Source organism: Ostrinia furnacalis, unplaced genomic scaffold, assembly GCF_004193835.3.
Source record: "Ostrinia furnacalis isolate ACB-3 unplaced genomic scaffold, ASM419383v2 OfSCF0457, whole genome shotgun sequence".
Taxonomy (NCBI): domain Eukaryota; kingdom Metazoa; phylum Arthropoda; class Insecta; order Lepidoptera; family Crambidae; genus Ostrinia; species Ostrinia furnacalis.
In genome coordinates this window covers 240,851-266,349 of record NW_021130696.1, presented here as the reverse complement: position 1 = coordinate 266,349, position 25,499 = coordinate 240,851, and the positions used below count along the sequence as shown (strand labels likewise).

Sequence of the window (25,499 nt, the reverse complement as noted above, 5' to 3'; positions counted from 1 at the left end):
CCCCGTATGAAGGTTACTTTTTATTCAAAAAGGTTACTTTTTTTTATATTTCTGGTAATTTCTGACTAGACCCGACTGGCAACACTGAACACTGCTGTCCGCTTTCAATGACGAAATCGACGTCGGCGCTGACGCTTGGCACAAGCGGGTGTTTGTTTTTAATGTTAAAGAAATTATCAACAAAGGCATTCCTTGAGCGAGGGTCGATGGTTTTAATTTTTTTAAGGCTGTCTGCTTTCATTTTTTGTAGCCTTTGTTCGTATGCGAGGTTTTTCCAAGAAAGACATGTGTCTATATCAGCTATACATTCTGAAGGGCAGGTTCCGATAGCGAATAACAGTCTGGATCTACCAAAGTACGCGTCCAACATTGCCTCAGAACCCTCAGGCGCACATCTGATTGCACAGTTATACATTTCGAAAGCATTCCTGTAGTTTTTATTATTGAGGGCCTGGTCTCCAACATGACATGCCCTATGCGAAAAGTTCGCTGATTTCGGCTCTTTTTTAATGATAGGAATGTTATTTATCTTAAGTGATTTTATTGCAATCACAACAGCTTCCCCTATGTCACCTTGCTGTATCGATCTATAAAAATCTTCTATTGAACCCGTCTGGTTTAACAGATGTTCAAGTAATACTGGATTGCAAAAATCATACATTTTTATGTGCAGCTGTCATTAGGTGCATGTGAAGAAATAGGAGGCACATCGATTAAACGCGGACTGTATGATCCTACCTAAAACAAAAAGAAAATACCAATAAATATTTAATCAAAGTAGTCGCAATAGCAACACAACTACTTAATCCAATTTCTATATTTTTCATCTAAGTTCTTCAACGTTGCAGTTGATGATTAGTACCTTCTTAGTAGGTCATCAAGAAAGATGCTTAACAATACATCATGAAAAAAAAAAATGTAGAGGGCTAAGGTTACATTCAAGTTTTTAAGGTAGTTAGTGTTAAAAGTTTAAAAAGTTTGGCTACTTACTTTGAAAGCCAATAGTGGTTATTTAAACTTCATTGTTGGCTGCAGACGGTGAAGTTATCAGATCAACTGCTCTGAAGTTTTTTTTTACTTAGGTACCTATCTACTGCTTATCAACGTTATCGATGATAAAACAAACATATTATTACGGCCCCTCTACACGATCGCAGATGCAGATGATCAGCGAGGCGAGTTGCCAGTTTTTATCACGCACGGGGAATACCGAGCACCTACTACCACAACTACTATTACCTACGTAACTAAAGCCTGAGCCCCGATTACGGTAACTTTTATAACGTCTACAATCCAGACGCGTTTCTGATTCTGCGATACGATTGGTTAAAACAGCTGACGTACGCTGTTGAACGACCAATCGTATCGCAGAATCGAGAAGCGTGTCTGGATTGTTGACGTTAAAAATTACCGTAATCGGGGCTCAGGTCCGTGAGCACGTAGAATTTTGTCCAATGACCCCATTGCTGTTGCAACTGTGTGACGGGCGCCCGCAGTCAGTGTGCGAGCGCGACAGAAACATAATTACGCACGAGCAATAAGGATGGGTAGCTTGGGGTCATTGGACAAAATTCTACGTGCTCACGGACCAGGCTTTACCTACCTATACAATCCGGTCAAGTTAACTGCAAACCTCGCTGGAAATGCTGGAATGCGACTCCCTCGCACTCAACCGCGCCCCTCTCCGTGTTTGCCCGTGCGTATAATATTATATAGCGTCAAGTCTGTTCAAGTCGATGTGACGCCACAGTCGCTAGGTGCGCAGTTAACTTTGTGCGGTTGGTTGAAGTAATGATTGAATAACAGCGAAAATTAGGATGACAGACCTAAATTTTTTGGGGTTCCGTACTCAAAGCGTAAAAACGGGATTCTATTACTATGAATTCCACCGTCGCGTCCGGCCGTCTGTGTAAACAACTATCTCATGAATTTTGAAATTTTCACAGAAGTACACACATTTTCTGTTGCCATTACTATTATCAAATACAATTAACACTATAAAAATAAACATTATGCGGGGTTTTCCAACATCAAACGTGATTTTTTGCCGTTTTTTGCTCGAAAACCTTTTATGAAATCTACAAGTTTGTACGGAACCATTGCATTGGTGTGCGAGTCAGCCAGTGACACTCGCCCTTGGCCAATTTTAAAGATTTCAAAAAAGAGCGAAGTAACGTTCATTGCAGATTGTTTAAAGCCAGCTTAACATTTGCAGGTCTAGAAAAAGTGCACTTTTTGATCGAATCCGTCAAAACATACAAAAAAAGGCCTTTCGACAATGATATTATATAAAAATTGCCTTTCGACCACTTTTCGACTGGTTTGCGATTATAATGTGCACTTTGTCTAGAGTCTAGACCCACTGTTCAGGTATGTAATTTTTATGAGGAAGTAGGTATTAGACTCTGTTAGTAGTATGTTATCTAAATAACCTAAGTAGGTATAATAAATTAGTTTCGAAATCATTGTGTCTGCAAAAAGTAGGTACTTTCGTAACTATAAACAACAGAAAAGTTCTTACTTTTTTTTATTTCAATCAGAGTTTCACAGTCTGTTAAAATAGTGTTCATAAAATAATCCAAATCCAAGTAAATCCGTCAACTGCAATCTGCAATCTGTTTTTGGTCAAAATATCCACAGAAGTAAACATTTGTTGGGGAAGTGTAAACAGCATAAATTGATTTTATTCAACACACGATTGGCTTAAAAGAGCTGTACCAAGAGCTGTGGTGAAATATAATTAAAAAAAAAAACATTCATTCTTTCATTCATTCATTCATTCCTTCACTTTTGTGCAAATTCAAAAGCAGAAGCTGCAGAAGAAAATTTTGTTTGTTTGGAAAATTTAAAGGTGTCGATAGTATTCGTATTAATGTAAGTTTAAAATTAACTTAGATCCGATTTTGTTTCACGTTATTTAAATTTACAAAAGAGAAATTAAAGTACCTACACAGCAATTCAGGCTTGAAGGGGAGAGTACTTAGATCTTAGTTTTTCAGCAAATAACTGTATTGCATAGATAAGAATTATACAAGTAAATAATTTAAAAGACTTCGAGTTCGAGTTATTAAGGGGTTGCTGCTAGTGTTATGTGATTTGTTGGATATTCTCAAGGTAATTTTTCATTGTTATTCTTTTCAGAGTTATGTGGCGTTCACCAGCTTTTTTTCAAGAGATTCTCAACCAACAAGGGTTAGTTGGCAAATTATATGATGCCATTGAAATGGACGATTTGTCAGACGCAGTTATTATTGCAATGGACATTCTAAAGAAAACAAATAATATGCCACCTTTGGTAAAAGAGGCAAAATGTAAACTTAAGTCCAATTCCCATCGCCAGCAAGGGAATAAAGCATTTAAAAGTAACAAGTTTCAGAATGCTTTGGAGTGGTACAATAAGGCCTTGATGTATGCTCCTAAAGGTTCCGAAGAGTTGGTGCTGGGTTATAGCAACAGATCGGCTCTGTTGAGCAAGTGTAAGATGTTTCAGGCCTGCCTCAAAGATGTGAGCACCTGTTTTGAATTGGGATATCCGCCCCAGATCAGCGATAAGTTGGCGAATAGGCGAAGTGAAGCTACAAAAAACGTGTGGATTGAAAGAATGGCTATGGAGATGAGGTCTGTAGTAAGATTTTACCTAAATCCATCCTTATTAATAGAAAAGATCTGACCCACAATTTACCATATTTGTACTTGTTAGCAGTTCTAAGTAATAAAGTAAAGTAATAAAGTAATAATAAACTAATTCTAAAAGTATTTTATCTGTGCACTAATTGTGTGCATTTTTAAACTTTCTGATACTGCTTCTTCTTCCTTAGACCCTCACTGATGAGGATCGCGACCACAGATAATGTTCCTCCACAGACTACTTAGTGATAATAGGCTATGAAGGATTTTATCTAACATTTATTGTTTTTATACATTTTTATTATTTGAATTTGTACTTTTAAATTAAATATTCATTTCAGATTCTGTGAATTTTCCGAGGACTATCTGGAGTTTAGGGAAAGAAGAAATCCCCAAATAACATGTGCTAGCACTGATGTGGGTATCATTAAAGAGTCTCATGTGCCCAAAGTTGTTGCTGTCAGAGATGTGAAAGTTGGTAAACTTATTGCAATTGAGAAAGCATTCACTAGTCAGCTGGACCGTAAATTGTTATATTCAGCATGCTATTATTGCCACAAAATGAGTTTAAACCTCATTCCCTGTGAAGGTTGCACCAAAGCCTTGTTTTGTAGCGCAGACTGTAGGCGTACCTGCATGGAGGAGTATCACTCCTTTGAATGCCCTATAATTGAAATTTTTGATGAAATATCATCAATTCCGGTGAGTAAATTAGCCGTTATTACTGCTATAAAACTGAGGAAGAAATTCAAATCTTGGGAAGAGTTTAATGAGGCCACAAAGACTGTTGGCTTGAAGCGCATGAAAAAGAGCGAAATAAATGAAATTTTCAACAGTGAGAACAAGTTTTCGCTATTGAACTTCAAGGATGATGCTATCTTTACGTATGGGATGATCTATAATGCAACGTTTGGTTGCGCCATAGTGGTGCATTACCTCAATATGGCAAAGTCTTTTTTCCCAACGCGTGCAACTGAGAAGGCTGCAGCGGTCTGTGGTTTTAGCAGACTGCTGATGTATTATACTGTGCACCTAATACAAACTCAAATATCGTCTACGGTATCTGTGATGGCGCATGGGAAGACAGAGTTTTGTGAAGTGGCTAACTTTGGGGTGTTTCCATTCACCGGGAAGCTGAAAGGAGCCTGCAACCCAAACGTGCTAGTTGTTGGCTTGAACAAAGAAGTAGCGCTGATCACAGTACAACCTTTAAAACAGGGGACAGAATTGACCATTGCATATTTGTGAGTATTGATTTAGTTATTATGTATAACTATTTACCAAAGACTTTTTCTTATGACTCCTTGCATAGATTGAGACCCTTGCTTGCAAATGTTTGAAAATAATTATTACCAAATCAAATCGAATTACTACCCGTTCGCGCTAAGTTTGCCGGTCCGTGGAATGCGCGTCCCCTCCTCCAACCGCGATTAAACGCAATTTGTTAGTGATTAAATGCAATTAAGTGTTTTATTTTACGCAAATACACAATTTTTATAAATATTAATAAATAAAAAATATTTTCAATAAAGTTTGCTAAAATTATAGACGCATTCCTTCGAGTGACGTCATATCGCCAGCGGCAAACTTATCGCGAACGGATAGTATTCAGTTTTAATTTGGCACTTAATTATTGGAACTAGTTTAAGAAATAAAATATTTTTATACCGTATGTTACAGAGGTCACTGGTTGGACAACAACATACAAAACGGCTCACGACTGCGCAATATGTTTACTTTATACAACACAGTGTGCGCTTGTGCTGTGTGCAACGGTGACTGGAAGTTACTACGCAACAGGGCAAGGCCCACGGAGACCCACCTGCGAGCTTTCAGAAAACTCAACGTGAGCGAGGCCATAGAAAACTACTGCTCATCTGACATAGAACACATATACCCAAAATGCTGCCGAGCACTAGCCTTCCTGCACGACTTGCCGTTCTCAAACCAATACATCGATGTATACAAGCTGTTCAGGAAATGCCTGTTAGATATTCAAGATCAGTACTCGTCTAATATCATGTTGGATGGCACCAATGATTAGTGAAAAGTTTCATTGAAATTTAATTTAATGTAATTTTTCTAATATTATGCCATTTTTTTTTATTAATCCTAATGGAACTATTGTTTTTGTTACATACATTATAACAACCACAGAGTAAACTCGTCATAAAGTGGTAATTTGATGTGCTATTGATTGATTGATTTCAGGAATGTATAATAATAATATTCTAAAATTTACAAAATGTAACATTACATAAAAATTAGTCATGACAAGTACATAATTAATTTTAACATGATTCTCGTTTTGTGTTCAATAAGACTATACTTAACAGTATTCTTTTCTGTATTAATAGATTACCATTTTTTAGCATTAAGCATTAATGGGAATATGCATGTTTCATTTTTCACATAATAATAATATTTTTTTAGCTTTATAGTCTTTAGTATGTGAAATTTTTCGTGACGTCACTTAACAGTCACCTATTTGATTCTTACATGTGCCATGTGACGTCAGGCTTAAGTGCTTCTTTTGTATGAAAATACAAAAGAAGCACTTCTCAAGTCTGATTTCGATACTTTCTTTTACTTAGTATTTTGTGATATGTCGGATTCGTCCGTAATCTCGTACAGTACCGTATCAATATAAATAAGTTAAAATTTTCCATGGTATTCAGGGTTATAATCTCATTTCCTTTTGTACCCTTTGCACCACCGGCCTGCACCACTGGTGGTGCAAAGGGTATTTTTAAATCCCTCTTGCACCACCAACAAATAGTGCTGTGCTACCATCGACTGTAAAACTAGTAGTAGACTGTAAAATACTTAATAATTTAATTGTTATAAATAAATCAAAACCTACCTAAAAGTTTTAATTTGTGTGTGTGTAAGTGCCTATAAACATTTCACTTCAGACCCACGCACGATACCCCGGGCCTACATCCTACATACAACGAATAAAGTACCAGGGCAACATAACCATAAAGGAGCTATTTTATGATACATGTTTATTTCTCGGGTCAACCAAGAAGAATTTGATATAGCTCCTTTATGATTATGTTGCCCTGGTACTTTAGGAATTATTATTCGTTGTATGTAGGTATGAAGGTTGTTATTAATTTTTATGTTATGTTGTCAAATCTGTCCAGTAGTTTCAGTACAAACAAACAATCAAATCTTTCCTCTTTATAATATTAATATTCCTATAATTATAGATAATCGTTTTACAGTTAATGGTAGGGCGGCACTATTGGTGGTGTAAAAGGGATTAAAAAATACCCTTTGCACCACCAGTGGTGCAGGCCGGTGGTGCAAAGGGTACAAAAGGATCTCATTTAATAATAAGTGAAGGTTGATTTTGATCTCAAATTCAAATAAGTACTTACCCTATTTTGTGTTTAAATACTCAAAAGGTCCGTTTTCATCGGTTCCTGATATTTCTATAGTCAGTAGTTATGTCAATAAGCTAAGAGTTTGCTGATTTATTGATTTGTTTTTGTGACTCCTTTTAATATTGTGGTTTATCTGCCAGATAAGTCGTTTAAAATCTATCTGGGACTTTATAAGCGAGTGATGAAAAATGTAAGACATTTCGCCATTGGCGCTGTTTAGATTTTTAATTATTATTACAGATCGTTGAAATTTGTTGATTTTATGTTGTAATTTGGCAAAAGTTTTTTTTGTTTCCTTTTCTAATGTTTATGGTATTAATTTCTTAGTTTATCACTGTAAACGGTGCATAACGGTGATTAAATAAAATAATAATTTCAGTATTAATTAATATTGTTTTTGATTGCAAAGGATAAAAAATATACCTATTGGCTATTACATAACATACTGTACACAACTTAAACATACCTAGGTACTTACTTACGTTGTAGATATTAAACGTGTACCTTCTGGTTGACTTATCTTAATTAAGGTTTTATTTTCAAACCGTTTTTCATTGAAAAGACGTTATTTGTTTTCAAAGTAGTATTAATGTAATACAAGGCACACTATTACACTTTAAAGATGGTACATAAAAATCGCAATCGTACCTACACTTAGTAATAAATCTATCTACAAATTATAATAGCCTTCCATTGGAATGCCATTTGCAGAAATGATGACGAAATCAAACTATTCGTAGGTAGATGGAAAGTATTTATTTGGCTCAAAACAAGATAAGTTTCAAGTTATCACAGTGTACTACAATAGTGGTATGAGACAAAAAGGTCTATGCTATGACTCAACGAATGCAGGAGATTGTGGGTCTCCTACATTCCCTTTTAAGGACGTAGTACATTTATCAACTCGGAAAGGGACAGCACACTTATCCGCATGGTAACGTATAGATGACCCACGCTGAACTGTCCCACCAAACTCAATGACAGGGGGGCGCTACCATCGTTCAACTAACTATATGGTTTCCAACATGGCAAAAATCGGAACCAGCGATCCGGTATTGACGGTGGCGCCCCACTGTCAATGTCATGCATAGGACAGTTCAGTATTTTGGAACTATAAACGCCTCGCCTCGCGGTTGATAGCGCGCGAAAGGCGATACGGTGTTGATCCCTTTCTGAGTTGATAAGTCTGCTATGACCTTTATTATGCCATATGCATAAGCAAATAATATTTTAAGTTCTGCCACACTCTTCACTGACTCCGATGTTGTTCGGTTCCATGTGAGTTTTCCTGTTCTCTTTGCTGGCTTTGACTTGTTCTATCGTGTCCATAAGAGGCATGCCCTTCGTCTCAGGAGTGAGCATGATCATGAGGCCCGTGATCACTGCTGACGCCCCGAAGCAAAGCGCTGGCAGGATAACTGATACTCCATTCTGTGTAAGAAGTAGGATGTAGTTAGTATTACGGGACTGTTTCCTCTTGTTCTGAGCGCTGCAACTGCTGTGTAGCCTGGATCTACATCTTGACCGCCAATAAAAACCCAACCAGTGAAGGTAATTAGTAGGAAGGTAAGCAGTTACAGTTATAAGCCGTGTGACAGAGTAGATTACATTTGTCACCAACCCCTACTCTTCCCGTGGGTGTCGTAAGAGGCGACTTAGGGACTACACATCATACAGAGAATGGGCACGCTCTCTGAAAAATATCAATCTTTTAAACTGCGATCCTTAGCCCGCCTGCCAAGCGTGGGGATTATGGCTAAACCCTCCACTATAGTGCAGAAGGCTCATAGTCCAGCAGTGGATTGTAAGGATGATGGTGATGGTGATAACTAGTTATAATTAGATGTGCCTGTAACTTAACATAGAAATATCTGTGGCAGGCACACGACGCGTCGTGTCGCACGACATTTTGAAATCTTTGCGGCGCTGTGTCGCCGCATCTGTGCTTTGGCTCTTAGATCTTAGTATACCCACCAATATCGGCGTCAGCGGCGCTAGCATGCCGCCAAGCCGCGCGGACAGCGAGCACAGCCCCAGCAGCGAACCACGAGAGCTGGTCGGGAACAGCTCCAGGGTATACGTGATGCCGCCCGTGAAGCACGCTTGGTGGGCAAGGTGATCATGGTCACCTTGCCCACCAGGAAGAAGGCTTCCTTATCCCAGTTCACACCTTAGGGTGAGGCCCCATTAGTCCGTTGCGACGCTGCGACGTTTTCCATATATTTTTTTATGACGCGACACAGCGGAACGGATTAATGGTGCCTCACCCTTAGAGCGAAAGCACACGATGCGTTGCGGTGGCGGTAAAACGCCGGAGCGGTGTCGCTGCGTCTTCTTACATAAAAATATCTATGGCGGACACATGAGCGGTGGCGGCGTCGCGTCGCACGACACTTCGAATTCTCTGCGTTGCGGTGCGGCGCCGCATCGTGTGCTTTGGCTCTTATACCCACCAGTATCGGCGTCAGCGGCGCCAGCATGCCGCCAAGCCGCGCGGACAGCGAGCACAGCCCCAGCAGCGAGCCGCGGGCGCTGGTCGGGAACAGCTCCATGGTATACGTTATGCCGCCCGTGAAGCACACTGCGACAATCACCTTGCCCACCAGGAAGCAAGTGATTTTCGCCCAGCTCAAACCTTTAAGGTAAGTAAATTAATTAATTCCAAAGTAGGAATGTGTTTTAGAAAGATACATTTAACTCCACCGGCGCGATGAAAGGCAATGACAGTTTACCTGTCATTGGCTTATGATCGCGCCGGCGATGGCGATCTGCACGGGTTAGATATGTCTGTCACCGGAAAATAACAAGACTCGTAAGTTGATCAATTTTCTAGGTAGTTGATCAACTCTCGGAAAATAATAAACGGCAGTTAAAATGTACTATATAACGCATTGTATTTTAGCTAATTGGTCAACTTACGGTACCTAGCCGTAATTTAATAATTAACTATATTGCTACAAGTAAAATCATCCACAAATAGGCCAATCGTTGCCCAGTGTACTATTTGACGGTACACTATTATCCGTCACTTAATAAACTTTTCTCTGATTGGTCAACAGCATTAATTATAAGCATTTAGCAAGTGTTTATTCATAGAGTTACAAACACTTAGATATGTTGTTTTAATATTTATATTTTAGAAATAGGGATGTTAAAATTCGTCTATGCTATATAGTTAAATAAATGAATGGTCTTGGTTATTCATTAATCGATTGCAGTGAATACTTAGTTATTAGAAACATCACAAAAATCAACTATATTTTTCGATTGTTGACTTTAGTAAACGCATTGAAAATAAATTAATGTTTGGCAAACAATGCTACAAATAAAATCAGTCTGTAAAGCGATAATTAAGTATTATTTAAACCTATTAATAGTTTTTAATTTAAGGAAATAGAACCAGTATTTTTTAGGAATCATTTTTTTGAACACGAAGTCCATGGTATTAGAATATTATCAATAAAAAATTGTTACAATAATATTTGTAATTAAAAAAAACATGTATTTTGTTAAATAACAAAATATTTCTCTAAAAGTAGGTTTTACTAACTGTTAGATAAAAATCGATAGATAAATCGCTATGGTTTAGTTATGTGAGATCTCTATAACTTTCAAACTCGAAACGTCATACGAATCATCTTAGGTGAAAAGACTATAATGGCGGCGGCCGGGTGGCGGGGAGCGGTATAAAAGCACGTGAGTCTTTTAACCAATCAACGTACACCTTGCCTTTGTCGGATGATTTAACGGCAAGACGCCGTAAATTAATCAACTTACTAAAATACATACGTTAAATAGTACATTTCAACTGCCGTTTGTTATTTTCCGAGAGTTGATCAACTTCCTAGAAAATTGATCAACTTACGAGTCTTGTTATTTTCCGGTGACATGTCTAACCCGTGCAGATCGCCATCGCGATGTGTCGCGATAACATTCTGGCGACAGCGGAGCATAGTCTTACGTGAATACTTGGCTTCGCACATACACTATACACATAGGTTTAGGGAGCTCGCACATGATGATGACTTATTGAGTGGTGTACCTAATTCTTAGAGAAACATTGTACCTAGGTACTATTCAACTAACAGATGGTTAAGAGTACCTTAGGTACATAAGTACCTAAGGTACTTACGTACGAAACCTACGAAACCTACGTTACTACGTTACTACGTTACCTACGAAATTCGTAACTAGGTATAAACCTAGTTACGAATTTCGTAGGTAACGTATTTCCCCTGATCTTCAACAACACCCGCTTATTGCCTTAGTTTGCTGATTCTGCGTAGGTATAAACAAGACAAGCTACCTACTAGCTAAATACTTTGTAGGTAGGTATATAGCAAGCACCCAAATACTTACTATCTGGTATAAACGCCGATAACACGCACACAGCGCCGCTGATGGCGAACCCGACGATAAGCGGCAGCTTCCTGCCGATCTTGTTCATCAAGTACAAGCTCAACAGCTCCCCGGGGAAGGACATAACCGTGGCCAGCAGGAAGTTGGTGTACTTGTTCCCCGGCAGATACACAGAGTTGATCATGAGCCCGTAGTACACAAAGTTAGACGAGAATCTAGCCGAGAGCCCAACCAGCAAACGCTTCACCATCTCCCTGGACTTAAACACTTCCTTAAGCCCTTCCCTCGTCTCATAATTCTGAATGTCAAACTTCTGTCTCAACTGCTTATCGTCCAAATTACATAGATCTTGTTCGTTTATCTTTATGTTATTTGTCTTGGCAATCACCTTCAGGTTGTTTATAGCTTGCTCGGTTTTCCCGTTTAGTATCAGCCACCGCGGGCTCTCGTGCAACGTGAAAACTAGACCCAGGAACAGAATGCAAGGCCCGTACATCACTAGGACGAGGTTCTTCCAGTGCGGTATTAATATTGCTAAAGTAGCGAAACACGTCTCTCCCATGTAGACGGCATAAGCGAACAACACTCCGGAAAGTATGCGGTACTTTCTTCCAGTTATTTCTATCACTGAAAACATAAAAATAGGTTGGTTAAGAAAACTGCAATGCTGAACACGAATTTAAATAATAATAGCCTACACCCCTACACTATCTACGCTGGCCAGACGGGTAATGTTTGTTCACATATTTATTTGTCACTTTATCACCATTACGACATCTACAAGAAGAAGAATAAGGATGTAAGTAAGTCAACTTACTCATAATAGATGCCACAGCATAGCATCCTCCGCTCAGCAACGCCTCTAAGAACTCTATAGTTACATACACCGGGTACGATGCGGCGAAGATTTTGAAAATACCCACAAAACACGTGGTGAAACAAAATATTACAATCTTCTTGCGGCCGTACCTGAAAGGCAATAATTTTTTTATAAAATATTTTGCTTAATTATCTAGGAGACCTATTAGGATTTAGGACTGAAAAATTTAAGCCGTCATGTAAGTAGTTTCCTCTGCAGAAGTACTACCACAGAATAATAATAAGTACTACCAACTACTCTATGATCTATCTTGCTTTGCTCTATCTCTATTCTAAAGGTGAATGGAGGATTTGGCCTACACTCCCACTCCCGCTGGCCTGAGCTAGGCGAGGTTTGATGTTCGCATAATGTCCCATACTCTCCTTTATGACATCTAAGGCGGTTATCACACTTCGCCGCGCTCCGCCGCGGAGCGCGTGATTTTCATATAAAAAATCACGCGTTGTCAGTGTGAAGTGCCGCGCGTGTTTTCTATACAAACTGAGGTACTTGCATACAATGATTAAATCTGTCGCCCGGCGCAGTGTGATAACCGCCTAAGAGAAGAGTGGGGTGGAGTAGTTCTATTATACCTATACTCTGCCGGAACACACGGTTAATTCTTACCTATCAGAGATCCAGCCAGTTATCAACATAGAGAACAACATTCCCAGATTGTGTATGGTGCCCACCATATTGATCTGCCACGGTTGGCAGGCAAGATTGAGCTGAAATGGAAAGTGAATAAATAAATCATTTTTTTACCCACAATGGAGAGGCTCTTGACATTGATTTGATGGAAAGTGATGATCAGGTCAAAGGTGGATGTGAGCTTCACACGGACTTCCACAGAGGAACTGGCTATCTACTTCTAACTGCCGAAATACAATGCTGTTAAAATTGTTGTTAAGCCGACAGACTGAAGTAAGAAGGTAGAAGCTAGCCAGGCGTACTTAAAACAAGCCCTGCCACCAACCAAAAAGAAAATTTTGCCCCCACTGGGAGTCTGGGAACTAACCCGAGACCTCTGTCGCTTTAGGCTTTATATTTAGGCGAATAATTGGAGTTGTTAAATAGCCCTTTACTAGGACTCCTTGTCTTGAAAGCATTTTGTGGTTATCATAATACATTTGATTAAAACCCTGCCTGATCTCTAGCACAAAATTTATTTTGTGTCTCTCTCGAAAAGTCTAGTCTAGGTAAGATGTTGTCATAATAATGTAAACATATACAATGTAATGTATGTTCTCATAAGTAACGGCCGTGATAATGTTATCAACATCTCAATGATACTCGTGCATTGATGATCCTGTTTGGCAGCATGTTTGTTTAATCCGAGATGAATATTATATAAGGCCAGTGTCTTATACATAATAAGTAAGTAGGTATCAATGTAACCAAATTCTTCAACTGTCAAATCTCAATCTGTTTTCCATCAGTTACTTATCCATAATAAAAATTTCGATGTGTAGTCTTATACTTTAACAATATGACAATGTATAAATATCGAAAACCGTAGATATTTTCACTAAAAACATAATTGAAATTTGACAGTTGACGGACGGATTTGGATTAGAATTGAAGAAAACCGGCCTACATCGATATCAAATCTATCTTAAACTTTGGTATCAATACAATAACATAAAACTAGTATAGTAGGTCACAATTTTGGGTAACCAAAAATAAAACCATTGAGAGCTCATTGAACTGCACATTTACACCAAAAACTTAAATTATAGAATAATAACTAAAAAGAAAAAATAACACCTATTTGTGTAGAAATTAAAAAATCGTCAGTGTAATGAATTTGCTCAGTAAAATGACACTCCTTATTATTCTCCATTATCTTATTACAGTTAATAATAAAATCTAAAATTAGCCTACCTAAATGTAACTAGTGTAAACAAACAATCAGATTGCAAGAGATTAATATCGGAGCAATAATTAGGTAAGTAGTACTAGTACATAGTCATTAAGGAAATATCTCCAAAACATTTACTTATTTTAACTGACTTTTGCCTGTGGCTCAAAATGAGGCAAAATACGAAATCATAAAGGCTTCATCATTAAATGACCGGTGCCTGATGTAGCTTTGTTTTTGTATGGGTTTATAGCGTAAAATCGATAAAAAGTCCGATGAAAGCTTATGGCGGGCAGGGCACTATTTATAACTTAGGGATATACTAGGTATGCATGATACCACAGAATAATAGTGAGTGTGTACTACGTACGTACACACGACATCACATCAACTTATACATTTTTGTTGCAACATCGCCTCTATTACTTAGAACATAAGAGACCACCATGTTTAGAAAGAAAGAAAGAAAGAAAATATTTTATTTGGCCCAACATATTAAATTAAATTTAGCTTGTCGTGCCGTGCGTCGTCTGTAAGTACATACGTCACTCACTACTCGCTCGTGAATCCCTTGTGGTTTAAACCCGCTGGGGTTTTGTTTTCGATGCCTGCTCGGGGAGATGAACAGCCCTGATGATACAAACTTACATGGGAGACTACGCTGTTCTGGCTCTCGTAGACCCAGCTGCTGCAGCGCTCCACCTCCTCGGTGAAGGCATCTGACGAGCACCCTATGGAACTGTTGTCCAGCTTAGGGCTCCAACATCTGTCTATGGAGCTGTTGGGCCACCATGACACTTGGAAGGCCTCAGTAGCACCTTCACATTGTGGCACTCGACATCTGGAATATTTTTTCAAATCTTTATAAAGTTAACAATGTTATGAGGCAGACTACAGACTTTTCGTCGGCACTCAAAAACAACCACATTATTTTAGATTTAGTGAATTTAATTTTCTTGTATTTTCAAGTAGTAGCTAAAGCGCCACCAAAATCAAGAGCCCCATTTCTTATTTTCAACAATATAAATCTATACAAATATTATAAAGAGGTAAAGATTGTGTGTTTGTATTATTTGTTAAATTGTAAGGGGTAATCTCGGGATCTACTGAACCGATTTAAAAATTATTTCATCAATAGAAAGACACTGCTGAGTGTCATAGGTTATATGTATAAAAAACCGAAAAATTACACGCGGGCGAAGCCGCGGGCGGAAAGCTAGTTGTAAATAACTGGATAATTAATAGGCACCTTCTAAATGAAAGAGTTTCATGTAATTACTTTGTATGTAATGTTGTTGGTATACCGTAAATAAAAAAAATAAAAAAGAGTTCCAGAAAAAGAGGGCCTACAACCTCTGTGGTTGAGGATTTCGGGTGAAGCTCGCTTACACCTTAGGCCCGATCTTCACTTTCCATCAGGCATCCTGCATCTCATGCAGGTCCCGTTGTCGATAAAAAACATGCTAAAGAATTTGAATTATAACGCTTACCGGTATCCCACGTCTCCAACCACAAATATGTAGTTGATGTTACACATGGTCACGAAGAATGTAGCCACGCAGACCAGCAAATACTGCGTAATCTGGTACTTTCCATATTTTTCAAGAACTTCCCATATTTCGTACACTTTGTCTTCTTTAACGTCACCCTTTTTCGCTTCCATTTTAATTACACTTTGAACACTGAACGGTTAATGTTTGCCAATCCTGCCAACAGCTCGATCCAAGAGTTTGTAAGACATTAATATATTATTGCCTAAGTCAATACTTGTAAAGTGTTTTTATTGACTGACGCTCTAGATGCGATTAATATTATCGCAGTCCTCGCTCTTCAAGCACGACTTGGAGGCGGAAGAGACGCTATCACTACTAAGTGACATACAAATATTATGTCTAATAGATCGTTCCTTCTTTCGGAAAGTTGCTCCAAGTGTGACACTGTGACACTTCCAAGCAACGCCACACAAGCAAATCTTAACGAGGTTTTGGTTTTGCTCTGTTGTAAAAAAAATATTTATACGAAATCTTATAATAAGTGTTTGCGATCGGCTCACCACAGCGACAGTGGAGTCGAGAGCAGCATGTAGGTACGTCTTATAATTAGGTAATTACACCTAATTATACCTATTAAGTGTTAATTGTAAGACTTTTGTTAAGCTCGTTAAGTATGTATTAAAATAGTAACTACTATCTAGTGTTTTTTAGCATCTCCTCGATTACATTAGTGGTGCTGCTAGGAAGTATACTTCGCAGCCGTGCCACCTCGTAATAGTATACAGGGTGGAAACGATAAAGTGAACTCATTCGATTATTTCTAAACTATACAAGATATCGAAAAACTGGTTACTAATCCTGAAAGTGCTTCACAAGCCCTATCCAACGGTACCAATATTAGGTTACAGAATTAACTGGATCTATCCGAAAATTTAATGTTTTCAGCCTCCATACTAAATGTATATGCCAGCCAAGAAATAATAGAAGTATTAATTTTTTTTTATTAAATAATAAACACTTAAAATGAACTTGTAAATTGTATTCTCATTTAAAAAAAATCTTGTAAAACATTGGTTTTAGGCTTTACTTGCTATAATATTAACAAGACATGAGTGCCATGACTGTGGTTGTACTAAATGTATGGAAGCTGGAAATATTTTTTTATCAGTAACCAGTTTTTGAATATCTTGTGTTTTTAATATTATGTGGTTTTACTAAATGTATGGAAGATGGAAAAAATGAATTTTCGGATAGATCCAGTTTATTCTGTAACCTATTATTGGTACCGTTTGAAAGAACTTGTGAAGCACTTTCAGAATCAGTAATCAGTTTTTCGATATCTTGTATAGTTTAGAAATAATCGAGTGAGATCACTTAACGTTTCCACGCTGTATACAGGGTGTACCTACGTACAGAAGACAAATTAACTCATTTTAACAGGTATGTTAATACAGTACAATAGAGCACATTTATCTACCACAGCCAAATTGCATGAATGAACTATAAGGACGATTCGAAAATGTTTTTTAATTAAGGATCTCAATTAAATGATGCGAATCCGACTATAAAAAAAAATAAAGAAAAGGTTACACTTAAACTTAATTTGATTATTTCGAGATGGCAGGTACTTAGGTAATAGATTATCTAATGAGCATGCTCAATGAGTTCTATCAAAAGTTATTTCTTAACTTATACATGTTTGTGTTTTAATTTACACGCCTAAGTTATTGTACTTACTTACCTAGGTCTAAAATAAATGTGAATCACTATAATTGCAGGTTAACTTCTATATAACTTTTAAATTAACCAGCTTGAAAGTTGGGAAAACTGAAAAAAAAATCTGCATTCAAGTCTCTATAAAACGGGAAATATTATTGTCTTAAAACAACTTAATTACGCTCGAGCGATAAGGATGGGTAGCTAGGGGTCATTGGACAAAATTCTACGTGCTCACGGACCGGGCTTTATCGGCAATCCAAGTAGGCTCATCGATTTGCCTCGTTCCCGTCGCGCTCACTCTGGTTCGCGTCGTACCTAAGCGTATGCGCCAACGAACTGTAAAACACCACTCTAGTTCGAGCCCTGTGCGTCGGCCAATCAAGCGGCCAGAAAAATACCACGTTTACCACGTACAATTATTGCTGTACTGCGTCTGAGCAGTACAAGTCAGTTGATTGTGAGCTTCGAAGCGAAATACACACTTGCCAAAAATACGTCGTTCTTTTTTGAAAAAGAACCCAAAACCCTGAGAAGAGCCCAACTTTTAACGCTGTCACGCTAAAATATGAATTTTAGCTGCTTCCCTGTATGACACATTATAATAATCTAGAGACTTTATAATACGTTTCAAGTTTTAACATTATTAAACAATTGATGTTTGGATTGTAAGATGTGATAATTATTATCTCATCTTGTAGGTAATTACAAATCCTTAGTTATAAAACGCTCATGTGACTGTTAAAACGTAAAGTAGGTAGGATGTGTTATTTGGTTATTATCTAATTTAAAATTTTTGAGTTGCTTCCCAAGCAATCAACTAGAACAATGGTATCTAAAAATAGTGATTTAAAAAAAGAGGAGAAAGTGCACGAAATATGGGAGGTTTTGGAAAAGTTTGGGAGGTACCAAGCGATGCAGTACACGTTTATGTGCGTGCCCACCCTCTTCATCACTATGGCGAATATAAACTACATATTTGTTGTGGGCGACGTCGGTCACAGGTGAGCTGTATTTTTAAAACTAAGTTTTGCCGGCGGCTTCATCTGCTTTTGTTACAGCCAGTCAATAAAGAGAAATTGAGAGAAGTTTCTTTAACCATACAAACTTTCATTTAATTTGTTTCATTCCTTTTTCAACCGACTATACTCATGTCTGAAAAATTTTTTTTTTCATCTACATAAAGCCGACCGGATTTGAAAATCTTTTTTTGTTTGTGGTCCCATAAAAATACTCATTTGCAATATTATTTTTTCTAACTTTACGCGATGACTAAGTAGACTGTAAGATCAAAATCGCAGTTTCTTCTTTCCTGCTTTAGGACAATAACAAGGGCAAGTGCTGAGAAGAAGCAGCACAAGGTGGACAGATGACTCAAAAAGGTGTCAGAGAGGGTACTAGACTGGAAAAAATTGGAGGATACCTATGTTCAGCAGTATAGGTCTTGTGGCTGAAATAATGACGATGATGATGATAAAATCTTCCAGATGTCGAGTCCCAGAATGCGAGGGTCCTTTAGACGTGTTCAGTCCTGCGTGGTGGCCCAACCAGACCATAGACCGGTGTTCGAGGCCGATCCCAAGCAACTACACTGGCGGGGTTTGCTCTCCAGAACACTTTCATGGAGAAGTAGAACCCTGCTCGCGTTGGGTGTACGAGAATCAGGACAGCGTGGTGTCTTATGTAAGATTTAAATCAGTTTTCAGACTCCCCGCAAAATACAGATTTAGTCGGCCGACCGGTACCTAGTAGGGCCCGATTCTAATTTGTATGAAGAATTGGCCAATACCATTGTGCAACACTTTCATACATGTCCATATTTATTAACAGCCCGACCCAACTATCGGCCGACAAAAAGTCTATAGTCTGCGGATAGGCTTATGCTTATTTAGAAGATATAGGGAATATATTATAGGTATTGATTCCTGATTGGAAGTATATCCTGTAATATAGTTGGTAGAGCCTTGTTTTAATGACTTGAAATGGAAAATCAATAGTTGGCATGGAAAAGTTCTTTCTTAAAACGTTAAATTTAAACCAAACTTGTAAATAAATAAGTGATTAGTGGTACCCGTGTAGAGCCACCAGAATCAAATAAAGCTAATAAAACACTGCCTCGTGAAAATTTCGTTATTACTGTACAAATAAGGTAGGTACTTAGTTTCATTGTTAATTACTTATGCTTCAACCACACTGACGCGTGCAGTGGGTCTAGACAAAGTGCAAATTATAATCGCAAACCAGTCGAAAAGTGGTCGAAAAGCCCCTATTTTGTATGGAGTTTTGACGGATTCGATTTTTGATTCGATCAAAAAGTGCGTTTTGTCTAGGGGGGCAGATCCTATGAAGCGCCGCGATCCTATGATTGGTCTATGAAGGCGCCGGCGCGATAGCGATCTGAAGGCCTAGGAAAAATACGTGTTTGAAAAAAGTTAAGAGTTCTATTAATCTAATCTCTATTAATCTAATCCTAAAAATTAAATCTATTATCAATAAATAGGAGAGCACCTACTGCTTCCAATTACGCTAACAGAACATAATAATTATGTTTATTACGGTCATATAATAGGCACGAGTATATGACTTGTCTAGACTTCGTGATTTACAAATTACAATAAATATACTACTTGTTTATTAAATAGAATTAGATTACGAAATAAGTAAATAGACTCACATAATAATGTAGATTTATCTTAACTTATCTTACTCAAATACCATGTTAATAATAAGTTGTTTTTTACAATGGTTATTTTTAGAGCTAGGCTTTAAGAGCGTTTACGTCTAGCGTGGCATGTCAAGTTTAGGTAATTTCGATGCTAGTTTTATTCACACTAAAATAATTATGACTGTGTGCGTGTTCTCACGCTCTATAGTCAAACCAAAATACTTTGATCCACCATCGTAAAAGTATGCCAGGCTGTCAAGTGACAGCTCAAGGATGTGACGCGCCCNTTAGGTAATTTCGATGCTAGTTTTATTCACACTAAAATAATTATGACTGTGTGCGTGTTCTCACGCTCTATAGTCAAACCAAAATACTTTGATCCACCATCGTAAAAGTATGCCAGGCTGTCAAGTGACAGCTCAAGGATGTGACGCGCCCCGCGACGCATCGACAGCCCTAGCACCGAGCGCAGAGATTTTGACAACCCTACGGCTGCGCGGCCGCACGCCGCACGGACCGAGCTAATATAAGAGACGGCGGCGACCGCGGGCGCCTAGCATTCGCTCGGGAGCCATTACAACAACCAGACGTTCGCGCGCGCGTCTATAGTTCCCTCGGTTGCATTGTACAGAGTCCCTAGCGAATTGCTACCCACACTGTTCCCACTAACTTGGCTTGACTCGATACCTCGTTTACCTCCGCGGAGCCATAAAGCTTCGTGTTGCTGTTGAAACGTTCTATCGTTGATAGCTACCTATTCTCATCCCTACCGAGTAGTGCATGCGATACTCATCCCGAACCCGCGGTAGCAATCCTGCTGCCACCCATCCTAAACTTCATACCCCCTCGCCACGTAGGTCCGACGCCTTTCCCTAACGGTTTCAGCTCCCCGACGACTTAGGTCTCTGGTTGTAGCGTATGAAAACACGTCCTACCCCCCTAGTTATAAGTATCCACTAATACTCGCTAAACCTCGCACAGGGCGCCGCCCCTCTCGCGGATACATAGACTAGTTTCGGGATGCGAACCGGGCGCGTCGCTATACCTCTCATTGCCATTGATTTATAATTGTTGAATAACCTGTAAAGTAATTGCTCGTAGTAATAATAAATTTAGAGTCAGTGAAGTTAGAATAAGGAACCATTGTGGAACTAGAAATACAAGTGTCATTGTGTTATTGATTGTGCGTTTCCTTGGTCAATATCCCTGTAGGCATCCTGGATAGGTACACATCCCTCATCGCAGAAAGCGAACTGGGACTTAGTACTAAACAGCGGGGTGTCAGACTGAAAGATATTCTTCTATTATATTAAGCTATTTTTGTGTTGAATAAAGGAAGAATATTGGTGAAAAAATCACTTTGATTTTTGGGTATTTCACGTTCTTTTAATTTGTGATTTCTTAGTGTAAAATGCTTAAATCTAAAAATTTTCTCAGATAACTATTTGCCCAAGGATCTATGCTATAGGATATATATGTTTGTTAAATCGTTTTCACAGCGTTTTTATAAAAATTTCAGCTTGTAAACTGACGCTATAGTGGAAATTTACAAAACCTGTGTGGACTTATCTGGATAGAATTCTTAAATGCTAAACTAATCGCAATATTTTCTCAATTAACTATTTAGACGACGAAATTGTCTAACTTTTTATGCCTATAACATATTTGTAGTATTACTGGTTAATGATTGTAACGAGTTGAAAAAGTACTGTTTTTGCGCCAAACGGCGTAAACGCTCTTAACTATTTTTTCCGACGAGTTTGGTTTCTAATTAGCTTGTAACTAATTATGGCTCATCTTCGAGATTGAGGACTAAAATTATATTTGTATGCCACAACAACAGCTTTAAAGGAAAATGCCACACTGGTTGCGGTCTGCGGTCTGCTGTTAGGTCTAAGTGAACGCAGTCCGTATCCAGACGGTTTGCGTTCTTTGGTCGAAACCGTATGATCAGATCGCATCAATGCAAAATGTAGAGACCTACAATATTGTTCCTACATCATGCGGGATGCGTTCACTTTAAACCTGACAACAGACCGCAGACCTATCCAGTGTGGAAAATTCTTTTGTCACGTTTGTTGCCCAGCCCATATGTTGTCCCGAAGTGGTGGTAGGGCAAGCTATATTCGGGAAGTGTATAAGTGTTTATTTATTTTNTTTTTATGCATAACAAGGCAGGTATTTGACCACAATCGCACCTGATGTTAAGTGGGATGCAGTCTATGTTGTGCATTTCAGCTCGACCTAGCCTGCCAGCCCTGGAAGATTAACATGGTGGGCACCATCCACAACCTGGGAATGTTGTTCGCCATGCTCGTCACTGGTTGGCTCGCTGATAGGTACGTAAAGTTAGATTATGTATGACATTAAGCGACGAAATGATGAATAGTGTCGGACTGACTGGCCGACTACGTAGCCACGATATCCCAACGGTGAAGTGTGAAGTGGTCGGACTAGCCGACTCGAGATCCGAGGAACGCGGGTTCGAATCCCACCGCGGCGTTCGACTATTGGAGCCCACTCGTAACACAAGCTTATTTAGCTTAACACGAGCTAAAAAAAATTAGCTTAGTATTGGGGGTTAACGAGGCTATTCATAATTTGTGCAATACAAATTAATATTATGTATGTAATAAATAATGTATTAGTACTACTGGTCCTCGATGAGTAGACTCCTTTGGTTTTGTTTTCAGATTCGGGCGCAAGTTCACATCAATATTTTGCTTGACAGCGTGCTTTGTTGGCATCTTCAAGATCTTTGCCTCATCGTACCCTGTGTATCTGACTTTAGAGTTTGTGGAAGCTTTGCTGAGCGGAGGCAGCTACTCTGTCGGAACGATTATAAGTGAGTTTTACAACTTTAATGCTGAGTAATAACATAATTATTGTAAGTGTTGCATTGTTTTATTGTATTTCTATTTAAAGAAGTCAGGCAAGTGATACAAAAAACGTTTAGTTGAAGTTTTAAATTAACCCACGTAGTACGTTAGAACGTAAAACCTACGTTAGCCATGGTCGGTCTAAAAAGCCTTAAGTTTTACAAAATGAAAAATATTGCAAGAATAGACGTTCATTTTATGCTTTCTTATATTTCAGTGCTAGAAATAGCCGGGAGAAGGCACCGAATCCTTTCTGGAGTAGTATTCGCGTATGCAATTTACATGGGAGAGACGTGTTTTGCGACATTAGCGATGTTCGTGCCTAATTGGAAGACTCTGATCGAAGTAGTGTACGGGCCCTGCATACTGTTTCTGATCCTGATCTTTTATCTAGACGAGAGTCCGCGGTGGCTAATCCTGAACGGAAAGACTGATCAAGCGATACACAACTTAAAGATGATCGCGAAAACAAATGATATAAAAATTAACGAGCAAGACCTCTGCAACGTAGACGATAAGAAATTGAAGCAGATGTTTGATATCCAGAACTATGAAACAAGGGAAGGGCTCATAGAAGTGTTTAAGTCTAAGGAGATGATGAAGCGTTTACTGGTCGGTTATATGGTGAGATTCACGTCTAGCTTCGTGTACTACGGGCTCATGATCAACTCTGTGTATCTGCCGGGGAACAAGTACACCAACTTCCTGCTGGCCACGGTGATGTCCTTCCCCGGGGAGCTGTTGAGCTTGTACTTGATGAACAAGATCGGCAGGAAGCTGCCGCTTATCGTCGGGTTCATTATCAGCGGAGCAGTGTGCGTGATATCAGCGTTTGTTCCAGATAGTAAGTACACTTTCACAATACTCTGCACTAATGATTAGGAACACAAAGCATAGCCCTCTCCATAGCACGCTGTGCAACTTTGAGCTTCTCTATTAAGGCCTATAGTGAGAGGCCACGTTTCTGAACCATAAATCATCACTGGTAACACACATTGGTTGTAGACTTTAGTCTTCAGGCACTGAGGTATTTTGGACGAAGAGATGTTGCGTACCGAAGTGGACCGACGACATCTTAAAGGTAGCAGGACGCAGGCCGCTACCAACCGGGCAACATGGAAAGCATTGCATTGGGTGAGGCCTATGTTCAGCAGTGGAAGTCCTATGGCTGAGATGATGATGATGAATGAAGGAAATGATAAATGTCTGATGAAAAGGTGGTGAAGGGTTAAATATGTAAGTCCGGAATACAAACTTTTTGAATGCCTATTTTTCTGTAAAGTAAGATTTTTATGATGCTATTCATATTATTTAGATAGAGCTACGACTTAGCTTAGTTATTTTTGGAATGTTATTATTTCACAAAGGTGTGAGCTGGGCTAAGATAGCCTTCTTCCTGGTGGGCAAGGTGATCGTCGCGGTGTGCTTCACGGGCGGTATTACGTATACCCTGGAGCTGTTCCCCACCAGCTCTCGCGGGTCGATGCTCGGGCTGTGCTCGCTGGCTGCTCGGCTTGGCGGCATGCTGGCGCCGTTGACGCCGATACTGGTGAGTATACCGTCTTCCACGCCGGTGTCTTGACACCAGACTCCAGTCTAAGGCTGGTTTTAGAATCGCACTGACCGCTCGCTGATCGTCGGCGCTGACAAATCAAAATATATGTAATTAAAGGGAACGTTCCTGAGTGACGCTGGTCGCTCGGCAACGACGCTTCATACATTTCGGCTGTCAGCACTGACAGTCAGCGTGCGTCAGCGTGATTCTAAAACCAGCCTTACCTATGAAGTCTATTATTATTTGATTTATTGTTTTCTTATTCTGTAGTCTTTGAGTAGGTGGAGGGGTTCATGGGGGGGCCAATTTGATGATATTTTTGTGAAAAGAAAATCAAAATCGCTTTAGTCATTCAGGAGCTAATAATGCGACAGACTGAGAAGACGAATATCGCGCAAATGTTCTTCGCGCTAGTGTCTTCGCGCTAATGGCTTTTCGCGCTAGTGTCTTCGCGCTAATGTCTTTCGCGCAAGTTCCCCGATACGATATTATTGTGTCTGATATTATAATTCCCATTTTTCAGTCAACAATATTGTTTTTTTCAGAACGAAGTGTCAGTTATCTTGCCAGCGGTTTGCTTCGGGCTGTCTGCGGTGATCACAGGCTTGCTCATCATCCTCACTCCTGAGACCAAGGGCATGCCGCTCATGGACACCATAGAACAGGTTAAAGCCAGCTCCAGGAAGAAAGGGAAGAATCATGCCGATAACTTCGGGTTTATGGCTGATGATGTCACTAAGATTTAAGACTAAAATACTTATTACTTAAGTAACCTACTGTAAAATATAAAAATGATTGGTAAAAGTGTCATTTTTTCAACACCTTCTCCAAAGTAATTATCTAAATTTAAATATCTGCAACGAAACTGTTCCATTGGCAATCGGTCTGTTTGATAAAATCAATAAATAAAGTGTGGAAACTGTGTACCGAAAAACGCAGCGTGAGACTTCCCCCTACAAGGTGGACCGACAAACTCATTTCTCACTTTTGAAAGAGCTTAATAGAATTTTCATAAGTATCAGCTAATGTCCAGAATGTTTTTATTTGTTTATTATTTTGGACCAGTAGATTTCTAAAATTATTAGTATAAGAA

The 25,499-nt window shown here is 39.0% G+C and overlaps 3 protein-coding genes and 1 long non-coding RNA gene across 4 annotated transcripts; 2 read left to right on the top strand and 2 right to left on the bottom strand.

Moving 5' to 3' along the window:
- Positions 1 to 326: 326 nt before the first annotated feature.
- Positions 327 to 1,250, bottom strand: LOC114365704 (uncharacterized). Its single transcript, XR_003656975.1, has 2 exons — positions 991 to 1,250; positions 327 to 738 (listed from the first exon to the last, which is right to left on the bottom strand). It is a non-coding gene; the product is annotated as an uncharacterized LOC114365704 (long non-coding RNA).
- Positions 1,251 to 2,765: 1,515 nt separating this feature from the next.
- Positions 2,766 to 5,824, top strand: LOC114365748 (SET and MYND domain-containing protein 4-like). The gene is made up of 4 exons (XM_028322395.1): positions 2,766 to 2,874; positions 3,142 to 3,618; positions 3,969 to 4,871; positions 5,308 to 5,824. Exons 2-4 carry the CDS (start codon positions 3,146 to 3,148, stop codon positions 5,669 to 5,671), a joined length of 1,740 nt encoding a protein of 579 aa, XP_028178196.1. The 5' UTR covers positions 2,766 to 2,874; positions 3,142 to 3,145; the 3' UTR covers positions 5,672 to 5,824.
- A 1,932-nt stretch (positions 5,825 to 7,756) lies between these two features.
- Positions 7,757 to 16,188, bottom strand: LOC114365756 (solute carrier family 22 member 3-like). The gene is made up of 7 exons (XM_028322408.1): positions 15,589 to 16,188; positions 14,747 to 14,939; positions 12,865 to 12,965; positions 12,196 to 12,347; positions 11,379 to 12,005; positions 9,473 to 9,654; positions 7,757 to 8,450 (listed from the first exon to the last, which is right to left on the bottom strand). The coding sequence occupies exons 1-7, from the start codon at positions 15,759 to 15,761 to the stop codon at positions 8,250 to 8,252; spliced, it is 1,629 nt and encodes a 542-aa protein (XP_028178209.1). The 5' UTR covers positions 15,762 to 16,188; the 3' UTR covers positions 7,757 to 8,249.
- Positions 16,189 to 17,648: 1,460 nt separating this feature from the next.
- LOC114365776 (solute carrier family 22 member 3-like) lies at positions 17,649 to 25,499 on the top strand. The gene is made up of 7 exons (XM_028322446.1): positions 17,649 to 18,311; positions 18,795 to 18,990; positions 22,211 to 22,311; positions 22,666 to 22,817; positions 23,069 to 23,695; positions 24,219 to 24,400; positions 24,952 to 25,499. Exons 1-7 carry the CDS (start codon positions 18,136 to 18,138, stop codon positions 25,150 to 25,152), a joined length of 1,635 nt encoding a protein of 544 aa, XP_028178247.1. The 5' UTR covers positions 17,649 to 18,135; the 3' UTR covers positions 25,153 to 25,499.